Source organism: Amphiprion ocellaris, chromosome 10 (genome assembly GCF_022539595.1).
Source record: "Amphiprion ocellaris isolate individual 3 ecotype Okinawa chromosome 10, ASM2253959v1, whole genome shotgun sequence".
Lineage (NCBI taxonomy): Eukaryota > Metazoa > Chordata > Actinopteri > Pomacentridae > Amphiprion > Amphiprion ocellaris.
In genome coordinates, this window is record NC_072775.1 from 12,974,724 (window position 1) to 12,999,466 (window position 24,743).

At 37.3% G+C, this 24,743-nt stretch overlaps 1 protein-coding gene across 1 annotated transcript in view; it reads right to left on the minus strand.

The window, feature by feature from the left end:
- clstn2a (calsyntenin 2a) overlaps nucleotides 1–24,743 on the minus strand; it is a 164,830-nt gene that overhangs the window by 33,390 nt on the left and 106,697 nt on the right. Inside the window, exons 3-7 of the mRNA XM_023282689.3 lie at nucleotides 13,656–13,851; nucleotides 11,481–11,592; nucleotides 11,024–11,120; nucleotides 4,738–4,887; nucleotides 259–444 (exon numbers count right to left, since the gene is read on the minus strand). Coding sequence (XP_023138457.1) covers nucleotides 259–444; nucleotides 4,738–4,887; nucleotides 11,024–11,120; nucleotides 11,481–11,592; nucleotides 13,656–13,851 — 741 coding nt within the window. The remainder of the gene's footprint in view (nucleotides 1–258; nucleotides 445–4,737; nucleotides 4,888–11,023; nucleotides 11,121–11,480; nucleotides 11,593–13,655; nucleotides 13,852–24,743) is intronic.

Here is a 24,743-nt window from a genome sequence, read left to right on the forward strand (position 1 = left end):
ACTATGAAATTCTAACATGAAAATTAAATCTAAAATAAAAAAAAAAAGACTTCAGGATTAACTGGAAATTGGCCCATGAACGAACTAAGAGGGTTGAGATGTCGAGGGGTAATTTCTTCCTTGAATTAAATTTTTTCAAATTATTATGACTACTCTTTGCACTCTCACAGTCTTCTATCACCTCACTATATCAAGAGAACATTCCTCATTCCTCACTTCTAATAATGCTCATTTCTCTCTTTCTTCGCCTTTACTTACCGCAGAGTTTTTGCAGAGACTTTTCAGAGTAAGTTTCACGATCACAGCCCTTCCCGATGTGGTTCGTCTGCAGCTCTACCATCACCTTCACCCCAGACAATGGACCATCGCATGTTTCCAAATGCATCTTGGGAAAGAGCTGCTTGCTTCCAGTTCCTGGCTCGTAGTCCACCCGCTTGTTCCAACCTTAAAGGATCAAAATTGTTTGTGATCTTGTCCTTGAAATTATGAGTAATCTGATATCATATAACAGGTTGTTTTCTTTCTACCTTACATAAGCAGTGAATCATACATCATGTCATTAGTACTGAATGTCTAACACCTGATGAGTGCTCCATATGAGTCTCACCTCTCAAAAATTCTAAAGCTCTTGAATGTTTTAGAGCAGCACTCTCAGTAACCTGATCCCACAGACATACTGAGATACCAAAGTGTTGTGGTTTCACTGAGGTGTGACAACATAATGGATTGTTTCTAACCATCAACAGACAGTTCTTTTTGTTATAGCTGTCTCTTGCATGCCACTTCTTTCTCTAGACAAAATAAAACTTTCCACTCTACTGTAGATGAGTTCATAATGAGAATGGAAAGAATGGCAGGCGACCACAATTTGGAGTTTGCTCTGAAATTCTGACCTGTGTCAAGTCTAAGGGCACTGAAAAGGCGCAGAAACATGTCAGACCTGTGGGGATAAAGGTTCTGCTGTGCTTGTAACCGCCTGTTTCATTGCCAGGTGATGTATTTTTATTACCAAAGTGTTATGCTTACACTCACTGACTGAATCGGGGTGGTGAAAAGGATTCATGACCCTGAACGTGTGAGTGTTCCTGTGTGTAAGTGGGCGGACAACTGGTAGCTCTTGCAAATCATGTACAATATGATATCAAGTCTCTTGAGACGAATCACAAAAAGAGAACCAGACTGTGATTAGATAGGCAAGCAGAAGTGAGAGGTGAGGTGGAGCCTCCATTACTGTCAAAGACACTTCTTCAAAAAAAGCAGCTGCAGAGGCACAGCTGACCTTTACACACAGATGAGAAATAAGGTTATATGTACAGACGACTTGGTTTGAATACATCATGTGTGATGTTTTATTCATGGCGGCGGGTTAATGGTTTTACACTGAGCTGCATGGTTACAGCCTCCTTAAGAGTCAAATCAAAGAATAATGCAACATTGATGAGGATGTTAGCAAGATGTGATTCAAATGCAGTGAGTTGATAACGCTGTGACAGCATCTGGATCATACAGATGATTGTGCATTTTTCTCTACAAGCAATTAGAAGAGCTCTCAATATGTCACTGCTGTCAGAGGTTTCATGTTATTGTGAATCAGTATGTTTAGGATAAAAAAGCACACACTCCTTCTGTTCTAAAATTATCTCTTTCTTTAGGGCCATTATGTTTAAATCTATGACATGAGGACGACCTTTAGATAAAAGCAGTATGTCATTTCTCTGTCCCACTCTATTGCTCTTTCTGTCAGTACCTTGACTCTTCTGAGATGTGAGGACAAACATGTCCCACACTGAGTGCCCCTAAAGCCTGAATTATTTGGATTAATGTCATTTTTTGTATGGGATTTCTTTGCAGTAATGGATATTGTGTATAATGTTTCTCTATTTTATTTCAGCTTTTAGTTGCACACAGGATGCCATTAGTCATGAAGCAGGATATCTAGTTATGTGACTGTGCAAGTCTGTCTGGAGCAGACATACATAAACATAGAGGTCCATCTCAAATCAGCAATTTTCACTCAGTTATCTTTGATTTGTTGAAATACTTAAAGAGTAAAATACGGATATTTAGAAAGATTTGTGAAATTTTATATTGATATATCAAATACTTTTTGGGATATTATTTTAAAAAAAAAAACATCAGTCTACCTTTAGCATGAATTTTGATGCTATGTTTAAAAAGCAATATCTCATGAATTATTACAGATAACAGTCTGTAATTTTCACTGTTATTTCTCATTATGTTATTAATTCAGGATATTAGACCAGTAGATCAAATGATCACTGATTATGGGTGAGTTTAAATTTTAAAAAGCTGCAGAATTCTTCTACTTGAAATAGGGTATCTACTATTATTTTCCATTTTTGTGTTACTATTTTTTATTCCTGCTCAAACAGCTAAGTTAAATGAAAAAAATGTATTTTTTGACCACATATTTTATATTAAAAACCATTTTATGTTTAGTTGTGTATTACTGCAACATGCAACTACAACTAGTTCAGAAAATATAATTTGCTAACTTCTACATTATGATTTTTTTTTGCTCATATGTGGTCAAACTGTACTTTCTATGACCATTAAATTTTTTTCATATCTTAACTGACCCTCAAATTCTTGTTCTACTTGTCCAATATTTTAGATCCTGGATCAATGACAATTTAATGTGCATAAAAGCTGTTTAGCAGTAGTAAGTAGGTCGACAGGCAGTAAAATAAACAACAACAAAAAAAAACTTAAAAAGTACTTGACATCAGTCTAAAATTTCCAAGATATCATTTTCACTATCCACAGTATATGGTAAAAATAAATAAATAAATAAAAATCTGCAAGCAAATCAGAAACGGTAGAGCAGAAGGCCACTGATCATTTGAGATGTAATAACCCATAAATAAGAAAAGATGCAAGCGTTTTTGTCTAAGTGAACACAGTTTCAAGTTTCACACACAAATGTATCATCTAGAAGGACTTTCTAGCTCCTGGTTGTCATATTTCTTTACATTTCATTCCTATACTTTGGGCAGTATTGCTTCAAACTGGATGAATAACCACAACCACATTTGGAAACTTCCCCAGGTTAGATTAAATTGTATTTCTACTGAGTAGTTGGGATAATTCCCAGATCTGGATTCATCATATGGCCAGGGGCCTGGTTTCTACTGGGAATCAAACAGTTCCAGTTTGATTTATTTTCTAAAACATTTCTTTTTCTGTCAAGCTGCCATTTGTTGGATGAGGGACTAGAATGGCTGATAAAAATGTTGATACACTCGTCCAGGTTGCTTTCTGCATTCACAGTGATAAAACTTTGCTTGCGTTAGAGAATCAGGCACTTTGCCTCACGTTTCTAACTCAAGCTAAAAAGATGCTACTGCTTCTGATAGGTGGATGCTTATATCTGCGTCCTGAGAGGAGGACTGCTAGCAAGGGTCAGGGCTGGAAAAACTTCTTTAACCTCTTCTGCACTTAAAAAAACAAAACACACAAAAACACTAAATGATAGATATTATGTTAATAGACAGCATTCACCTGAAAACATGCAAGAAAAACAAACAAAAGGAACAATCTGAACCAAAATGTAAAAAGGCTAGAAGGATTTCAGTATAAGGCAGTAATGGCCATTGTTCTTTGCATTAAGATGTAATTATAACATTTAGCATTAAGTAATAACACATTCCAAGCCCTAGTAATCAGCTTTATCATTACTGTTTAAGGTTTAAGTGATTTTGCAAAATGAATAGAAATATAATTTTTTGTGTCTTGTTTTTCTTTTCTTTTTGGAAGAACCTGTGCTCTTGGTTTGGAGTAAAGACAGTGATCATAAACTGTAACGTCTTCATTTCATCTCTTCTTTGTTTCCTGTCACCACTGCACCGTCTGTGATGAAGGTTTCAAAATGTCCTAAAAATACTTCAGACAATAATGGGATGACACAATTTTTAGTGTTTTTAGAAAGTAGCAAAGAACTATTTTGTTTGTTGATTAATAAGAGCTGTTGATTTATCTTTTATCTTGAGGAGAATATGACAGGAATGGATTTAACCTGTTAAAGGGATGTGGTCATGAATATAAAAACATCTCCACTAACTATGATTAACATTCTTTCAGAAAACAAAACCATAGCTTTGCCGTACATCTGGATTTTCCCTAAGAACTACATAGTAAGATGTATACTGACCTATCTCCACTTAGATGTGAAGAAGGCTGTAAGAATAAACACCACCTCTTTCCTTCACTATAACTTTGTTTCTTTCTTCCTTTCCTCCCTCAAGTTGCCTGCTCATTCGACCTCTTTCTATATCTCCCCTTTTTCTCCCCTCTCGTGAGTTATCTTTCTCCGTCTTCCTCTTTCATTCCTGTGTGAGCCTGACTCCTGAGATGCTGTCAGAGCTGACAGGTGAAGCAGCAGGGGAGACGGGCTGACTCGAATGCCAAGCTGCTGGCATGTTAAAGGAGGAAAAAACACACACACAAACACACACACACACTCCAGTCAACTTTCCCTCTAGAGGTTTTTGTCGGGTCTTCTGATTTCCTCGAGAGACGTTCATTCTAAAATGAGACAGAATTCCTTCGAGGAAGGGTATGCCCACAAACTGCAATGAATTACCTGCTTGAGTTTTGATAGCTTTGCTTACTTTCACGCAACATCTACATGCAATTTACACCAACACAGAAAGAAGTCTCTTCTGCCACTTACTGGCATTATGCACATCATTTCGCAGCTGTTTCTCTATCTCTAACCTTGCCATCCAGGCTTGCAGACAGGCTTGACTTCAATGTGTACGGCCACATCCTCCTTCGCTCTCTTCTGACCACAGTCAAAGGCCGTCACCATGATCTTGTAGCTCTGCTGTTTGTCATAACTCAGTCGCTCTGTGTTTCTGATGTTACCTAAAGGAAGCAAAAACACACCAAATGTAATTATGATTATTTACCAACAGAGAAGAGTAAACTCTTCGGCCTATTTGGCAATAATGTACAAATAATGACAAAACACTTTCCACTGAGCAGTAATTGAAACTGAGTTAATGATTTTAAAAAATTCCTCCTTACATACATATTGGAGCTTTTTACAGAAAACTCAAGGTCCAGTAACCTTGTACTGCATTTGAATGTAAAAGCCTGTCTGTAAACAGTCAATGTAAAACTGCCAAGATGGATTATCTTCATCTGTCACCAGGGTAACAGTGTGAGAACAGCGTGAGATGGAGGAGATACTACAGGCCTGTGGATTTCACAAATGTGCCTTGGATACTACCTCTAGGCAAGGTTATGTACTGAGGTTACATTACCAGTTCATTCTAACTAAATTTGTCATTAGCTTTTGTTTTTTTTACATTTGCTTTTGCGTTTGTAGACCAGTTTCGGATGAATCCATCTATTAGCCTTTTAAACATGGTTACATTTGTGTTTTCAGACAGTTTGAATGTTTATTGTTAATGTGTATCTGCTTGTCTGTAACCCTTCCTCACCGAGGGAAAAAGTATTTTATACGAAACTGTATTTTTCCATTCTAGCAGTGGTGTAACAGACCATACAGATTCCCACCCATGGTTCAGCATGCATTTGAACTGCAGATTAATCGCAAATTTTAACCATCATAGTGTGAAATACAGTTTTATGGCGGCTATTACCTTTTTAAATAACTACAAAGGCACTGGGAGAACACAGTCTTCCATCAAGGCCAACGCGATTTCTGACAGTTTTAAAGCAATTGATCACGACTGGTAGTTTTACTATACTTTCACAATACATCTTATACCAAAAATACAGACAAAGAAACAGCGACGAACACAGAAGGAAATTCCTAAATCTCAAGTTTCATGGACAAGATACAAAGCAGCTGTGGGTTTACATTAACAGCACATGTTAAAATCAGTTGACAGTGAGTCATGATGAGGGACCGACCAATAGGTTTTTTTTGGCTGATACCAATGCCGATTACTGCCAATCAAGAAAGGTTGATAACCAGTATTTGGAACGGATATACATTAAATGTAATGTTTTAACAGTATGTGACAGCATTAAACCTTTCATTCACAACTAGACTTCTTTATTAATAAGGCTGACTATAACCGAATAGCTAAAATAGAAAAAGGAGTGATTAAATTAGGACATTCTCCTCTGTTCATATGGGCTCAACTGAGATTGATCAGTTGGTCTCCTGCAGTTACGTGTTCGGTTCTTATCTATTTTCTGAATATTTAACTTTTATTGCCCAAAAAGGTCCATATCTTAAATTATTATTAATTATTGTTTTCCAGACTGCTTCATGGTCATCTGTGGCTGCCTTCTAACTTAGCTGCTAGTCGTTAGCATAGCCTTGGTGACAGAAGTTAATGCTGTGATTTGTGGCAACAGCTTGTGTTTCTTGCTTTTACAGTCTCCGCTTGAGAGACATTTCTGAGATCACAGAGAGGAGGCAGTAATAAGGCAATAAAAGTAGTGATAATCAGATAAAAGGTCTATAATCGATCTATCCCTAGTAATGAGTAAAAAAGAAATCTGTCTTTTTATTTTTAATAATGATCTGGGTTGAAACTGGGACTCAAACGTCATGATACAATTCAGAATGTGAGTCTTGTGATCTGTTTCACCCCTAATCTCTATCAATATCTTACAATGTCTGTGTCCATTTTATCTCCTGTGTGACTTTTATCATCTCAGAGCTGAGTGAATTTGAGAAACGTTGATCAAAACAAGCTAAAGTGTTGCTGCTGACAACCAAAAAACTGAGGTAAAAGTGTAAAATATCCTAAATGCAGGAATAAATGGCAGAGGAGAAAATACAAAAACCTTGTTGGTTTTATGTGCAACCAAAAGACTGCTGTGTGAGACTTAAATGAACAACTACTTTTGCTGTATAGTTTTTCTGTGTTGTTATTGCAGTCACAGACGGTGTCCAACTCTGCAAGGACAACCAAAACTATTTTTGTCTTTTGCATCTGGAGGCCTGGCAGTATGAAAGGCTGTCACTCTGCTGTCGGAGAAGAGAAGGAAATCAGTTCAGAGCGCGGCAGCACAGAAAAAAGAACTGAGCAGAACTGTCAGAGGAACAAAGGCGAGGAGGTCAGAGGCAGACAGTTTCTACAAAAATCTCCTACAGTGACTGTTTGATCTGCAGCTGGTGTGAACAGTAACAGGAAAGGTATCAGATATCAACCATTTGCCAGTTATCCACCAACAGGTAGAGTCTAAGGTTATAATTCAATTTGTCAGAACACTTTCAATTCTTGGCCTATTAGCAGGAAACCTCTAACATGAGACTCTCTAGCTATATAGCACCCCATTGATTTAGGATAAGTTTCATCTCTTGATAGCTAAAAGGACACGTCACCAAAGTTACACAAGTGATAAGTTTACTTCAGTTCAGTTCAACAAAATGAGAATTAATCCATCGGTCAAAACAGCTGTATAATGTCCTGATGTCATCGGGAATATATAGGCTTAAAAAAAAAACAAAATTAACAAAGCCTATGTTAGGAACTAAAGATGACTTCTGCTACCTTAAAAAGAAATCCCCCAATTTACGCCATTTATCAGCGCCAGCAAAGGTGAAAACAGAAAGAAGAGTCAGATTTTCAACGTTCTGACTGTCCTTGAACTACTCATCTGTGACATGCCCATCTGTCAGAAAACACAACCAAAGAATGTCTTTGAGGATTAATAAAGTTTTATCTTATCTAAGCTTAAAATCATGATATATCCTTTTTTTAAAAAAAATAATTATTCTACAGGTATCATCTAAAAATCAGCCAAAAAATGAACCGCTTGCATCAACCAGAGACTCTAAAGGACTAAAAACTATTCACTCCTCCGCACAACTGTGAAGCCATAAATGACTGCAACCAACAGTCCAGGGCCAAAAATCTGATTTTGGCTGAACCTAGTTAAGCCAGAGCTGTGTTTACACAGTGCTGATAAAAGACAAGTACGGAAAGTAATTAAATGTGAGCAGTAGAATATCTGTAGCTTGTGTAGTCACCAATTATTCCCAATATTGGCAACACCTGTGGGAACTTTGAAAAAAATGTTGTACATGTTGATTCCACATGTTTTCAGCTTTACCAAGATAAATATATTGTCCTGCACAAATGACATTTTTGAGCTCTCTGTACTTCTAGCCATGGTTGTGTTGTTTCTATAGAGTTGCGGGACTTAAATCGCGGTGAGAAATGCGACAGGAACAAAACAAGATGCCCAGAAACTATTTAGGGTTCAGAGAGTAAATAAATTGCTGGAATACCATTTTAAGCTTTGTGTTAATTGAAGATGTACCAGAGATTATAAACTACTTCTGCTGAGTGATATGGGCTGTTCTATCCAACAACTAACAGGTTTCTCGGGATGGATGATGTGATAACATTTAGAGAGAGGAGGAGTTCAGACTGACTGACGCTGCATCCCAGCTCACACTAACACACACTAACTGCATATACTAAGTACTATGTGTTTGTTCTACTATAATATCAACCACTAATTAGCAGCAAAATTGTTTTGGACTAATGGGAAATGACACAATATGTGGCTCTGAACAGCAACTTTGCAATGTTTCTAACTAATATCTACCTCTCAACATATTTTTCCAAGGATTTCTATTGCGAGCAGATTAAATAGTTAAAACTTGACTAGAATTAGTATGGATTTGGGACAGAGAGAGAATTAAACACAGTGAGACACCTCACCGCTGCTTACAGGAAGCTAACCGCTTTTCCTCACATCTCAAAAAGATAACACAGAAAGATATTTACAAAAGTGCAGTTAATGAAGTCTATCTGGGTCAGTCACTACAGTCTTAACAAGGTATTCATTAAATTATGTTCCAAAAATATGACCTGCTCAAGGGAACCAGTGCTCATATTACCCTCCTTGTGGTGAATATGAGGCGCATATAGGAGAATCAATATCCTATTCGGTGTTCTGAATTGCAGGTGTGTTGACACAGGCTGAAAACTAAAAATTATAATCAATGTCAGCCATTGAAAGAGAATAAATAGCAAATTTTATTTTTTTTTATCAATACATATATATAGTTATACATACCTAATGCATATTATACAAATGATTTTAAATTAATTTAAAGTAAGAAGAACGTGGGTGTCAAAACAGTTAAGAACTATGTGTAATTAAATACCAGTAAAAGGAAGTTCTGTTCCGAAGAACTCATTTTGACTGTAGAAAACCGTCATCTGAGCCCTAAATTGCACACTGCTGGTTGAGGGTCAACTTATTTAACTAATTTTAAAACAGAACTGCTCCAGAATCAAATTAACCTAAATTCTTTCTTAATTTACTGCCTTTAAGATGATAATTTATTCCATATCTGACAGCAGAGATATATGATCCAGCACAGCCCATTTGCTTCTATATTTTTTCTTGCATGCCTCTCAGCGCACAGAATTACCATTGTTCTATAATGTAAGTTTATCCAATATATTGTGTCTCATGGTTACTTTCGAACAATATTATTGTGCCTGGGAGGAGATCAAATCGAATGAGTCAGACTACAGTAAAATGCTGTGAGAGAAAGAGCAGGAGGTTAAAATCAAAAAGCATTGAGACAAAATAATAAATATGACCCTGAGAGACACACACAGAGGCCTCCAGTCTCTCCTCAATTTGGATTTCCCTGCACTCAGATTGCATATTGTGGATGTGGAGGCTCAGGAAGACGGCAACATAAATCTCAAAGATGACATTTCATATAGGCAGATATACTCAGACTATCACTTAATCAAAAATAAGACACACCGCTCCAGTCAACTGGGGCAGGCTACAAGACACAAACGAAAATTAAAGAAGAATCTGTCGAGCTGAAGGTGGAACTTGCTGGACTAATGAAAAAGCACTTCATGGATCACAATAATATTGCAATAAAAAGGAATCATTCACAGCTGTCTGCTTGCCTTCTCCTGCTCATACTATGCTCACATTTATTGTGTATATCTGTAGAAAGATGACTTGTGCCGTCCCAGTATTCCACCATGTATAAACAAGCAAATCTGACTTAGTTGCTTCAAATCCTCGATAGCATTATTTCTCCACAGCGACTGTTCCATGATTTATTTCCAAGTCATCTGAGTCCTCTCGAGCTTTCTCATGTCTATCTTTAGTGAAAAACTTATTCATGCTCACACGAAGTTCAAATGGCTGAGATCATAGGAAGAACATGTGCAGCCGAGGAACAGCTTTTTCCTTTCATCAAGACATCAACCATTCTGTTTGTGCTCAAGTGAGGAAAGAATGCCACAGCTATTAAAATACAGAGTATTTAGTGTGGTAAAAATGCACCCAAGAAATGTGTCCTAAGGAAGCTCAAAATAGATTTAACACACATCACTCAGTAAGTGACTCTACTGCAAATATAACTGAAGCACAGGATCTTGATTGTGATCGCTGAAACCATCAATACGCTGCTTTTACTGACAAAATACATTTCATTTCTCTGTTGCAGTTCAGAGAGCAAGGCCCATTTTCTTGACGTTTCTGTTTCTTGCATTAGAAGGACATCTCATCCGTTTGTTTATAAAGCTGAGATTTAGTTTGTTCTCAGCCTTGGAAAAAGCAGCTCAATACAATCTTCCATCAAGGTACATTTGTTAGCTGGTCTGGTTAGAGTTTAGTACGCTGAGTAACTGATAAAAGTTGAATTCAATGTGTTCCTTTATGTCTTCAGCTTTAACAAATGGAAAATATTTCATGACTCAATTTAATGTATTTGCTATCCAGCTGCTTCTGGGTCTTTTTACTTTAGTTATAATAACAGTTTAGAAGGAGGAATATGTTTTAAAAATGTTGGTACTGGTTTAGTCTGTTTATGAATAGAAAAAGTGACACTCAACTGCTTGTGGTCTACAATTTTGTGTATGAATAGTTACCCTTCAAAGTAATTACATCCCCCATGATGAAGCCTCCAAGCGCACAAAATGTTCCTGAGCTCTGCCATTCTAGTTTCTCCGTCTCTCTCCGACATACACATCACCATCCAGTCAGGCTACAATCCATGTTCTTTCTTGCATACACTCACCGTTACGATCTATGGCAAACGGTGTCCCTGAAGTGACGATTTCATAGTTGCAGATCTGACTGTACTGCGGTGAACAGTCCTGGTCCCAAGCTTCCACCTGTAACAAGCAACTTCTGCTTTACTTCAAGTCCTTCAACAATTCCTCAGCTAGCAAAAACTCTAAAAATAAAATTACGATGCTTAAAACCTTTAGCCTGAAAAATCTCCTCATGGCATTGTTAAACCACATTATCATTCTGTTGTGTTGTAGTTACAAACAAAATTATTTTTTTAAAAGACTGTCATCAGTCTCAAGGTGAAATTGCTTGTTTCACTAACGATGTGTTTTCCAACGAATAAAAAACATCATATGAACATGTCAACAAAACAAAAACCTTGATTTTTTCGTTGTTAGAGAAGGTCTTCAGCAATAAAACATAACAGGCTTAATGGGCTACATACTAATTAATTTCAAAACCTGTAAAATGCTGTCGTAGATTTTGCCTTCTGTTACTGATGCTTTGTACAGCGACTCCCGAAACACGGGGCTGAACTCGTTGACGTCATCCACCTGGATGTGAACCACAGCCCTGCATGGTGGAAGAAGTAAAACAAAGACAGCATAGTAGGGGAAAAGTCACAAATATGCAGAGAAAGTGGAGTAGAAATGGTTGATGGAGAAAAGGAAATGTAAGGACACAAGAAGAGCAGAGAGAGAAGGAAAAATCTTTTTAAGTCATTAGTAATGACTGAAAGAAAACAAGACCAATTTCACTGTCAGTCTGAAATACAATTATTAGTTGAAGTCAGAGGTACTTATGGGCAAATAGATTTATTCCCGAAGTGCAGGACTTAAGAATTGGTTAAAAGGTTAAAAGACAGAGCTTCTTGTTTATTGGTCTTTCTGTGTGAAACGGATTTTCATTGAACGTTGATGTAAAAGGCTTGTCTTCTCGTACAGACTCTTCCACAGCAAATCTTGTAAAGCTACCTTGTTTTTCAAGCTTCTAATTTCTCTCACTGCCTTTTTTTCCTACTTGTTTTCATCCCTTCTACTCTGATGCAAACGCACACATAAACACAAAATCTCATCTTCTGGAAGACATTAACTCGGCACTCTGATGACATTTGTGCACCAAAGTATATAAATGAAGCAATAACGTAGATGCATCATGAAGTTTTCCTCACCGGTGACCTTCGCTGACAACAACTCACAGTCTATCTGAGGAAGCACATCTGGCTAATTAATGACATTAGCTTAATGAGGCCTATTTAGAATGTCATGCAGTGATAACGTCTCACATACACAAACACAAGTATGCACACACACTCGTCCACTGTGTGTCATTCATCTTCCACTAAAGAAATTCATCACAGATCCCTGAGCTGATAAAATTCTCTCTCTCCGTCTCGCTCGTTTCCCTTTTGGTACCAAGCAGCAGCTTATTTTAGCAACATCTTGTCTCCGACTGAAGGACCAGAGGGTTTGATTTGCTGCTGTCCATGTCATTCTGAATGTCTGTCAATCTTAAACACATCACACTGTCACACACACATACAGACGCACAATATATTGATGAGCCATTAGGAGGACATCCTCAGACAGATCCGCAAGTGTCAGCTGTCACTGCTGCAATGTCGAAGAATAAAAACCACATAAGAAAGGAGAAAACAAATGGAAACAGAGCAGACTAGATCTAATTATAATTGTTTTTCTTTATAACTTTGAGGTTCAAGTCTAACTTATGAAGGTATTTTTATAATAAACACTAAGAACTACAAAAACATGTAGGTATTTTTGCTTACTAATTTAACCCTCACCAGTACAAATCCTACTCCATCCGTACACTTGGGGTCTAGCTGGACCCCAGCAGTATTTCATCTGTTTCACATTTCTGTACCTGTCCATATCCTCTCAATGTATATTTTCCTAAAACGTGCGTCGTCTACAGATGCAAATATGAAAGAAACAATGAAATTACTATTGATGATTACTGTAGTGTATTGCTTACAATATTAGTGTAGGAACTCCTGGACTGAAATGAAACACAATGCAACTGAAGCAGTCATGCAAAAGCAACATAACACAAACATACATAAATAAAAGATGTACAGTCTGCCTGGGGTCTGGCTGGGGTCCCCATGTACCCCAAATGATTTTTCTATATATACACCACAAACCTGGTTGGAATCAAATAAGTTTTGGTTTATGTGATGGCAACTATGTGGGTGACAACTACCTAAAGGAACTGAAAAATCCAACTTACAAATAAAAAAATATGACCAGTTATATACCCCTGGGGTCCACAGGTACTCTAGGTGTACTGATGAGGGTTCAAGTAAAGGAAAATAATTATATTGAACATGCATATTCAAATGTATGCATAAAAAAACATATACATACTGTATGTACAACTACAAAGCATGGGTTAATTTGTGTGTTTGTAATTTATTCTTTGACCAAGAAGCACCAAAACTACTTGATTAGGTTTAGGAAAAGATCATGGTATGAATTGAAATTAACTTAGCTAGCTTAATCATTAGTGGAAGTCATTGTTAACTGCATTATTTAGGCAGTAAAAAATGTGTTTGAGTGATGCATCTTGTCAGAGTTAGATTAAATACACACATTAACAGACACAGCTTGACTTACTTGTGGGATTTCTTCCAGTCGGCCCCGCTGGGCCCGGCCCCACAGTCGTAGGCCTGGATAATAAATGTGTACTCTTTCTGGCTCTCACAGTCCACAGGGCTGCTGGCCCTCAGGACTCCTTCTCCTGATGTACGATTCAACACCACAGCCTCAAATGGAGCGTCCTGACCATAGATCTTAAAGGCACAAATCTCCCCTAAAAAGACAGAAACAAAGAGAGAAGAAAAGGAAGGTAGTGTTAACAGTTACAGTGACACAACAAACATAGTGACATAATACAGTTAATTAAACTTAGTTCCAAAAGTTCTTCTGCTGCCTTTTAAATATAAGTTCACTGGATTTCACTTGATTGATTAAGGAAAAGTCATCTTATGAGTTGTGAAAGTGTAATACTAGTTGAGCTAAATTAACTTAACAAGTTCAATAAACTTAATATATTGAGTTGACTTAACTAGTCGCATAGACAATGATTACAGACAGGCTGACTTCCAATTTATATATTCTAATTGGAATGAGTTTCTACTTTGCTTAACAGTGAGTAAGCTGTCAAAACCTTTTTTTTTTTTGGTCAGAGTCAGTTCAAAGATATAGTGCTGCTTCTGGCTATAATGAGATAAATTGTAAGTCTACTGTTTGAATTCAATATTCAATATTGAATTCTATTTTTGATTATTATGAAAAGAAACAGCTATATTTTATCTATTTTTGATGTATTAAAGACACACACAAATCACTACCATGTCTGTGGAGTATTTTAGTAAGTATTTTCTGTTTTTAGGGGGGTCGGTGCTCAAGGATTTGTTCAGTGGGTGAAGAAGATTCAGTTCATGAGAATGTGTGATCAAAATCAATCTCATTCATATTTTTGTGTTGGTTTTTTTTAGTAAGGAACAAAATAATGCTCAGACACACAATCAAAGACAGTGTGAAGATTGTCAAAAAGAAAGAGAGATAAAAATCAAGTGAACATTAAAAGAGCCACTTTTGAAATATAATTTTGAGGAGAAAAATAATTTATCACTTGGACGGCTAATTTCTACACTCCTATCACCACAGTGAAAAAGAGAAATGAACCAGGTGAGTTCTAAAGACGAAAACACAGAAAAATAGACAACATCAGAGACATAATGGGCTTCAACGTGTCTGTTTCCCAACAGAGCGAAAATTTCTCTCAGCATGTGGCTCATCAGTAGATTGATGTTGAGGATTCTGGCCTCGTAATATTGAAACAGTCAGAACAACATCAGACCCAGAAGTCTGAGCAGTCGCTTAATTTTAGGTTGACACTACAAGAATAAAGAAATTATGAAAAAACTCCGGCATGGGGAAACATTTCCAATAGCTCAATTTTTTTCTAGTTGTTTCATTTTCCTTCATGACACTGCTAGTCAAATCATATTATTTTGCTTCATTTTTTTCTGTCTTTTTCCCTCCGGTCTTTCTCTCAATCCTAGCAGAAGCTACCAAGCGGCTCAGATAGTTAAGTCTGAATCAAAGTGTGGGCAGTGAAGTAAAAACTAACAATACACACTGTTGGCATTTTCTTTACAATACAGCTATCATTTTAAATTTCAGCTGATGTCCCATTTCTGGACACAGAGATCAGCATGAGCTGCAAACAAAAACACAGTATGCAGCTCCTCGGGTGTAGTTAAGACAAAAATTATTTCTGATATGTGTCAAACTGTGCCAACTCAACAAAAGATGAAATTTGTCCACTCCACAGACCGTTCTATCACACTAGCTGGGTGTGTTTTGTGTTTCTGTGTGCAGACGTTGTTGCGGCTCCAGGATCATCTTTGGAGTTCACCCCCTACACAAGTGTTCATTTCAGGGATTTGGGAAATCTTCTTGCAGAGGGAACAAAGAGCTGCAGTGCTCTGACCCTGTTCTAGCTTATATCTCTCACAACATAGTGGGACACAGCGGAAACAAAAAGCGGTGTAGCTATGAGAATTCTGCTTGCATGCTCAAAGTATAATGACAGATATAAAGTAAAAGTTCCCACTTTTGTCCCCGTCCACCTCCATCTTCACAGCCTACTCTCGTACACACAGTTTTTTTTTTCCCACCTATTTTCTTCCTCTGACCTCCTTTGAACCTGATTCAACTTTCCAAATCCTCTTTTTGGTGACAGAATGGTGAATGATGCTGCCAAACACAGTGGGCTCCAGGGTTTGATCCACAGTCAATTTTCAAGATGCCTGGACCGTGTATTGTCCCACTCTGAGGTTTAACAGAAATGAAAAGGGCCCCAATACAGGTGTCAGATGCAATACAGACGTAGAGACAAATAATAAACACAGCAGGTGGTGTGAAAGACGGGGGATAAGCCTTGATCCTGGCTGCACATTCACACATTCATACACTCAGTCTGTAAATATTGTCTCAGATGAGACCAAATGGAGTGACTGTATTTTACTGCCATGCAAAAATCTTGACTTAGTGATGGGAAGCAGGAAAAGGTACTTCCGCTTAACAGTTTTGGAGCTGGATGCAAATCCACTTGTCTGTCGCATTAAATGCATTTTTCTGGATTCTACTTTACATGAGAACATAACAGAGTCATGGAGAAGAAGAAAGACAGAGAGAGTGAGCAGCGGAATGAGGACGGATGTGATGTGGCAATGTATATGTAAATATTAATAACAGAGATTTCAGCAAATGCATACCTTACACACATACACGCCTGGACACACACAACCGAGATGTACACACTTTATTTCCTGCCACTTAGTCTGCTCCTCACCAGCCTCACCAGAGGGAACACTATAATTTCACCTCGCTGTGGTGCACGGATGAAATGAAGTCTAATCTTTTGGCCTATACGTCATGAGGGAAAAGGCTCGCTTCTCAAAGTAAATATCAAAACGCATAGATTTTCGCTTTGGGGAGCTGGCATGTTGCCTCGGCAGATGCGGAGTAAAGCGGAAGAGTCAGCAAAAAATGGCTCGATAATAACAATCATCTAAAATAGATGGTTCTCCACAGAAGCTCGAGCAGCATAAACTGCATCGACAGAAAATGTCAAGCTGTCAGGGAACGTGTATTTCACAGGATGTTAAATTGCCAATATAATGGAAAAGGACAAGTTGGATACAATTAATGAGAAAATGATTCTCCGCAAGCTCACACGTTGTCACAGGAAGCCAAAACAAATTTGTCTATTCCTACTGTAAGTAACAGGGCTGAAAAGAACATTTAATGTCTCAAAAGTTAGATTTCAGTTTGCTGAATTTTACACTTAGTTTATTTTATCTTCAAGGGTGCTGCATCAAATAATGTGGGTGTGGCTTTAAACATTATTATTATTAAGTCTTTTTTATTTAATTAATATTTTTGTATTCTCTTTGTTCAGAATCTTTTCCTACACTACAGTTACACCATATTGGATAATGCCAATATGTGACATGCCAGTACTTACACATATGCGCTATTGTTTTTCAATTAATTGCAAAGAACAACAGGCTAGTGGAATTAACATATTATTATTACAGTATTATTAACACATTATTACGCTGACTTATCATTGGTGACCGATGGCAGATGTAGACATAAAATACAATGTCCCCAGTGTTTAAGACAGCATTAAGATATGAGTAATCACTTCTACTAAAACATAGAATTTTGCTTTTTAAATTTGTTTTCCAAATTTAATGCTACATTCATTAAGTTAGTGAGTGTCAACACGAATACATTAGGTAAGACAGTGTTGTTAATATTAGCGAACTATCAGCTATAATGTTGGTTACAGTTACTTAATCATAATGGATCTATTATCACAAGTTTGCTAACTGCTGTCGTCTCAACGTACTGTTTGTTCAGGAGATTACTGAACAATAGATAAAAATCTGCTCACTAAACTAAGTTAATATTGCACTGCAGAACGCTGTTACTGATCATTGTGGTTCATTTCTGTTATATGAGTATGTGTTACTATTGCTGTTCGTTGACTGCACTGTTCTAAGCATCTGTAGTCTTGAATATATAGGCTATTTTTAGCAGATCCTGTTCATTTCCTTGCTGATGGTAGGAATTGTTGGAATGATTCTCTTGATCAGAAAAAATAATGCTCCTGAGAGCTAACAGTCTTAGAATTATAATTACCCACACAATACCACGGATCGGTTTGATCATAACTTTTCATACTATTCTAATGTAAAAAGGTACAGAAGATTGCATTCTTGTAGCTATGACAGAGGACCCGCATCACCTTCATCTGCAGGATCCAGGCATGAAGATCATCTCATCTGACAGCAACCAGAGATGACGGAGAAAGCTGGTGTCAGTCCAGGGAGGAGTGACAACAACATGTTTCCTAACAGTGTTAAGGCTACACGTGTGCATTGCTTTGCTAGCAGCTTTATATGTCACCCTCACTTAAGGCTTCACACTCCTGGGTTATTTTTGCACGATGGAGTTAATTTCACTATAAGCGTTAATTATGTTTTGCTGCGTTTATTTAACCTACAACAACCAACTTCAGCAGCAGTGGAGTGTTTATGTTTGACAGTTTGGTTGACGTTGAGTCTTAATTGCTTGATGTTATTTTCTTCTATTTAGCACTTGTGGTCATAACATTGTTTAGTTTTACCTGCTAAGCTCTTCCTCATTCCCTACACCCTCCCTTATTCCTACTGTCTTATTCACTCATCACCTCAGTCTTTCCACCTCACGGTCTTTGACATTCTCTGCCTTGATGTCAGGTGTAGATGTAATAAGTTGTAAATAGTCTGAAACATTACAGTTCATAGTTCATATAGTTCACAGTTATTGTAGTTAATACCACAGTGCTGTTCCCAGAGCATCACTTACTTAGAAAGAGGTTGCTACTGGGCCAAATTTACATTCAAATACTCTCTTTGAGATTTGCCTTCTGTCCCATTCATGGTGACCTCAGTGAACCAAGAAACTGAAACATAAATAGATTTCAAAACGGGTTCTTCCTCCAACCTGTGAGCCAGCTACACATCGACTGTCTCACACACAGGGCCTCATAATGAATAATGTCTCTTGGACTTCTTGAACCTTACTTTTATTACTTACAGACTTCTGCAATAACTGTTGCAACTATGCATTACAGCTGATCTTCAGATTGTTCTTATTTTAATTTAAAGGCAGCTTTTATTACTTTACTCTGACAGCTGCACCGGGGTTTGTAAGCTATATATGAAGAATAATTTTTATATTGTGGCTTCTCATATTTACTGTATTTTATACGTTAGTAAACATTATGTTGCACTGGCATACCTGCGTTGTGATAGTATTTACATTTTATACCAAGATGTGCACTGCATTATTTAATGAATCCATTTACTGCATTATTTTACACATCTCTTTAGTTGAAGGTTGTTGATAAATCCAGTTTTTAAATGTGTAATGATGATATTATTGAAGCTGTCTCCTTCAGTGTGTTGATGCTTTTATGTTGCATATCTGTTAAAACAACATGCACAGTGTTGTAATTCTATAAGAGCATATTGGAGATTTTGTGTATAACTAATTCTAAGATTGTTTCCATGTTAGCGTTTATCAACAAGATATATAATAGAAATGCGTCACATTTCTCTAAACACTGACAATGAAGGATCAAAAGATACTGGAGTATCTGTCTTTAACACATATTAAAGAGTCTGTACTCTCAATACATATTAATAAAGTGGTTACAGAAGTGCATGTCTATAACAGGAGTTGCATTTTGCTCCTGTGTGCACTTCTGGTTGGGCAGTTCCTGTTACTTCCTATTGAAGACGGTGGTTACCTGTGATGAGGTGACTGGACTTGATCCATCACTTAACTGCAGCTCAGTATTTCTAATTCTGTTTAAATACTTGTCCTACCATCTTCTGTCTATCAAAAGCAGTAATTAAGTCAAAGGTAAGAAACTGGATCTCTGAACACTAAGAAAACAGAATAATTAACTTCTAAAAAGAAGATGGCCTGCCCATTTGTCAGAGGAAGCTGAGCTGGAAATGATTTTCTGGCATCATCACCATCATTAACCATTTGAGGAACAAGGATGTTGTCCATGCAGTCTCCTTCTTCACAACCAGATGAAGTCTTTCTTTTGTTAGCACCGCTCATTCAGGTTTCACAGTGTGGATACCTTTTTGATTTACAATAAATGGCAAACACTTCATTTAGGACATGGTGGATTGCAAATAATTACATGTAGTATATATACTAGCTTGTCAGGAAAGCTACATGAATTCCTGCTTCAGTGTTCAGGACTTGTTTATGAACTTGTGAAGAAACTCCTACATGACAAATGTTCCTATACCTTTTGTACAGTGCCTTTATAAAGTATTTATGTCCCTTCTGTTTGAGAATTTTTCTCTTTTTATTGTTTTTAACAATCATGGTCACTTTAATTTGGCTTTTTTTGACAAAAATATATCTATTTTTTTTTTTTACTGCATTATACATAAGAACACACTTCTAATTTATTGTAATCTGGTCATTTAGCGAATGATCATCAACAGTGAATAGAAATTCTAACATGTGTGGAGGACTCATCTTAAAAAAGCTTACAGAGGGTCCTGAAACTAAACAGCAGACACACGTCCCCATTAGCTTCGATCGTACGCCCACAGGTCTAAGCTCTGTGAAAATTTTAAAGCCGAGGGACATTCAGAGATGGTGGAAATTTTGAGACCAATTTGATGCCAGTAAACAAGGACTGTGTGTGGGTTACTGTGTTTTCATGTTGCATGCTGTGCTTCACTGAATGCTACGCCCAGCTGTGCCAGTCCTTTCACATCTGAATGCTGTACTACATCAGATGGAGTAATGGGTATGTTGAGCCTAAAGCCAGAGTTGTCAACGTCATGAAGAGGGCTCTATTTCAACCTGGCTGGATCACCATGGTAACATCTGCTTAGCTAATTTGGTCTGGGGCAGGATATGGTCAGAGTTTCTGATTAAAATCACTTTTTACCAGTTCATTTCCTGATGATTCTCTGTGAGCAGAGAACAGATTCTCAGCTGAGGGAATATGTTATATCTGCAAACCTGTTGAGCTGCACGTTACTAATGCTAATGAATGAAGCTGTGCAGTTACAGTATTGCATATTGTTTGCATTGTGTTAACACTGAGACCTACGTGCATTCAGTTGGTGATGCAGAAAACACGTTATTTTTGTTGTTATGTTTGGTCCTGATTTGCTGCTAAGACTGTTTTCACTGCCGGCACTGCAGCTAATAGGACACATCAGAAAAATCATTATTCTATTGGTATTTATTACAGAGATTATTCAATCAATACAAGTGATTTCACTTTGATTTGGGCAAAAACGAAAATGACATCCCACATTATGGGTCAGTGCCAAACCTAAATTTCCTTTAGTACAATATCATGTTTAAATGTATGAATTTTAACAGCTCTAATGTGCAGCTGTCAGTTAGAAAAAAATGGCTCCATCGATCAATAAAATAAATATATTAAAAGACAATTAACTGTATGAAGCAGAAAGCCTGAATGAACAAAGGAAGTTGATAACCACTGTCCTAATACCCATTATCTCTGCCTGAGGTTTTAGGTTTTGTTGATCCAGTGTACATAAGGAAAGCCTGGCTATGTCAAACTTATTGTCGTGGGACAGCAGCAGCTCAGCTGTATTTAGAGATACAGACACTGAAATAACCCATTTGCAACGTGGATAAAACCAGGATTTATACAGTCATGATGAAATGAACCTATCTTTGCAGTATTTTGAGCTGAAAATTTTAAAAAGACATTCTGTGAAAGTGTCAGATTTTCACAAATTTACTAGAAAGGGGCACAATATGGGATCTTTAAAGTGCAGCTGTAAAATTAATTCTTTAAGGTATTCTTCCAGTGAGTAGGACAGGTTCAAATGTTGGAGCTCTGCCAAGGGGCTTTATCAGTCATTTCAAAAACTTTTACAACCAGTTTCAACATTTCCGCTACAAGAGTGGGGCTGCTGCAGCATATTGGTTGGATGACATGCTGTGAGGATAACAGACTTGAATATATCTGTTATAGTAATTTGAATAGGACGTGAAAAAGTCATGAATAACTGACTTAAAATAAAAGGGCTGATCTAAGCGACATGATGGAAGAAGCAAACACTGTAACTACACCAAAATTCTCACTACGAATCAGCATATAAAAGGAAAAACTCTGACATACTGACATTACATGGCGTTCATGTAATATCAGGACCTGTCAGTGACCTGCGATTTAAATTTCTCCTTCAACTGGAGGTTTTTGGGTGATTCATCCCATAACATGAAGGAGATAATTATGTGAAACAGGCAGGATGTTGCAGCCATGTGGGCTAAAGGAGAGGCGATCGTACATTCTCTAACATGCTCTCCCATAATGAGATAACAGGTAGCATAAGTGGAAACAAATAACTTACCACTGTCTGGAGTGACAATATAATACAGTTTGAGTTGCACAGTGTTTAGCAGTTCACAATGTGGAATGTATCACCTCATGACATAACTGACAATTTAAAAGAGTGACTTCTATTGGACTGAAAGTCTCATGAACCCTTGTTCTCAGTCAAGCCTCAGTAGAGAAACAGAAAATTCAATCATGTTAATTCCTTTTCTTAATCAAATACTGTCGAGACTCCATCTGTTGTGCCTGCGCCCGTTTGTCTGACTCTGTGCAGAGCCGGAGACACAAAAGCTTCGGTATCAAGATTTGTGCGCGTGTGAGAGAGCGAGTGTGTGGTGGGAGGGAGCTAAGACCTTGATTAAAGTGAATTTCTAAGCAGACAGTATCATGCGGTTTTAAGCTTTGAGTCCTTCATTCTCTTGTCTTCAGTGCTGAGCTCACAATCACCTTTGCTCCTCTAGTTTAATTAACGACTGGATTACACTTGATCCCACTACTGACCCACGGATAATCTCGAACTACACTCAGTCACACACAAATGCATGCACACATAATACAGTATGTGCATGCTTAAAAATTGAGTACAAACACATACTGTTCATTATAAACATGATAATTATTTTGAGGACTGTATTATAGTGACACAGATTTCGAGAAGGCTGAAATATTTGGCAAGAAACCATTTCAGAAGACAGCTAACCCAAAACTCACCTCCAAGTGGAACATCTGCAGATCGGATGTTTACTTCAAAATGACCACTCATGGCACTCTCACATACAACAAGATGTCTCCTACTTCCATCAGAGTCTGATAAGGGGCACATAGTCGCAAATGTAAGAACGCCCACGCCTCTGGAGGAGAGGAGATTAATTCTTCACTGTGACCTCCTGACCTTTCTCTCCTCCTAACACTGAGAACTTTCTTTACAGCAATGAACTGAACAGTTTTAAATCCTAAAAATAAAGAAATTCAGCACCGCTTGGAGAGATGATCTCAACATTTGGATTCAATCTATGACACCAGGTTGTTCAGGACCAGTATCAAAGAGGAAGACATCAGATCTGAAGTGTTTGTGGAGAAGGAAACATGATACACAAACACCCCCCATCTCTCTGTCACTTCAATAAAAGACACAGAAAGACTGTTATTTCAAGTATATGCTGTATATAGACTTCTTAAGTCTTATTTTTCTTGCTATTGAATATATATGCTTGTGTTCTTAGTTAGATTAGCAGCTTACTTTCATGTCATTTCGTTTGATATTGTTTTAATCACCTATTCAATGGTATTTCAGATCCGTGATCATCATAGATATTCAACAATTGGATGTGTATGTTTAAAAAATGAACTAAAAGTATGTTCTAAAGGTATCTGATCTCTCCTGGACAGTGAAGCTCAACACCACCCCTTGGGAGGAACACATCCACAATTGGCTAGATGCTGATTTGAATTTGGCTCCAAAACGAAAGACATTGGAATGCAACTGGGCTCTTTCATAAAAAATTAAAACGATGGCTAAAACCAAGAATGGCTTAAAACAAAAGCTTAAAACTGGGTTCTTTCATGCTGGCTTAAAGAAATGCATGACCCAACTTTAAACTAGGGCTTTGTTTTCCTATGTTTTACTTAAAGTTGGACTCCTCAAGTTAACTTTAATAATACAACAGTCCGAATATTTTCTGTATAACTATGACCTTTGATTCTTAGTGTTTTCACTTTGGCACACTTTTGCAATGCAAACATGCCAAAGTGCCTCTTCGTCTCTGCGTTCCTGAACCAAGTCATCCAGCAGATCATCACAGCTTCACATCCTGCAGCTGCCTCCCTCTCACTGCTACAAAGGCTACACAAGCATCACTTTCCTTCTGCTAAACGGGTGAATTTACAAATTACAATTGGTTTTCCAATTACAAAGTAATTCTAAATTCATCATGTTTTCTACCAACTGCTTCCAGTGATGATGGTAATTGATTACTTTGTTTATTTGCATTTATTCGTTCATTTCTTCACTGTTGTTGTTACGTCATTGTTGTTTATTGTTTGTTTGTGGTACTAGTTAATAAATGTTTGTGTAGAATTATCATTGATTCTACCATGTATTTCTTTGTTTGGGGAACTGGAGGTCAATGAAATCAGAGTGAACGATTTTGATTATGAGACTGATGAATACAAGTAGATTTGATTAATTACTGATTATTGAACCTGAAATATTCTTGATAAAGGTATCTTAGGTGGCCTAGATAAAATACCTAAGTGGTGCCCCTGATAAACGGGGGCAATTTTAATCATCAAGTGTAGTTTCTACAATTATGCTGTGCGGCCACATTAGGTTGCACATTTTTTCTACCTATAATTACATTTCCACATATGATGCTATTTCTTCTACATAAAAATAATATTACAACTGTAAGGTTACCAACAGTATCTTAAAAAATAGCTAAATTCAATTGAGAAGATAATGCTTTTGTTTTTTTTACATTTGGAACTTGGTGATTTACAGCTTCAGACTAATGTCTCAGGTTTGCTTTTTGCACGTTTTGTGTATTTCGCTTTTGACTTGGAAAAGTTCCATCATGAAAAACTTTGCACTTAATCACCAGAAGGACATGGTTGTGTATAATTGAGCAAACAAGGGTGTCTGTTTTAAGTCTTCTCATTCTATAGGGTCTCAATTGCTCCAGCTGTGCCAACTAACTTCTTCCAAGAAGAGTAATTTAGAC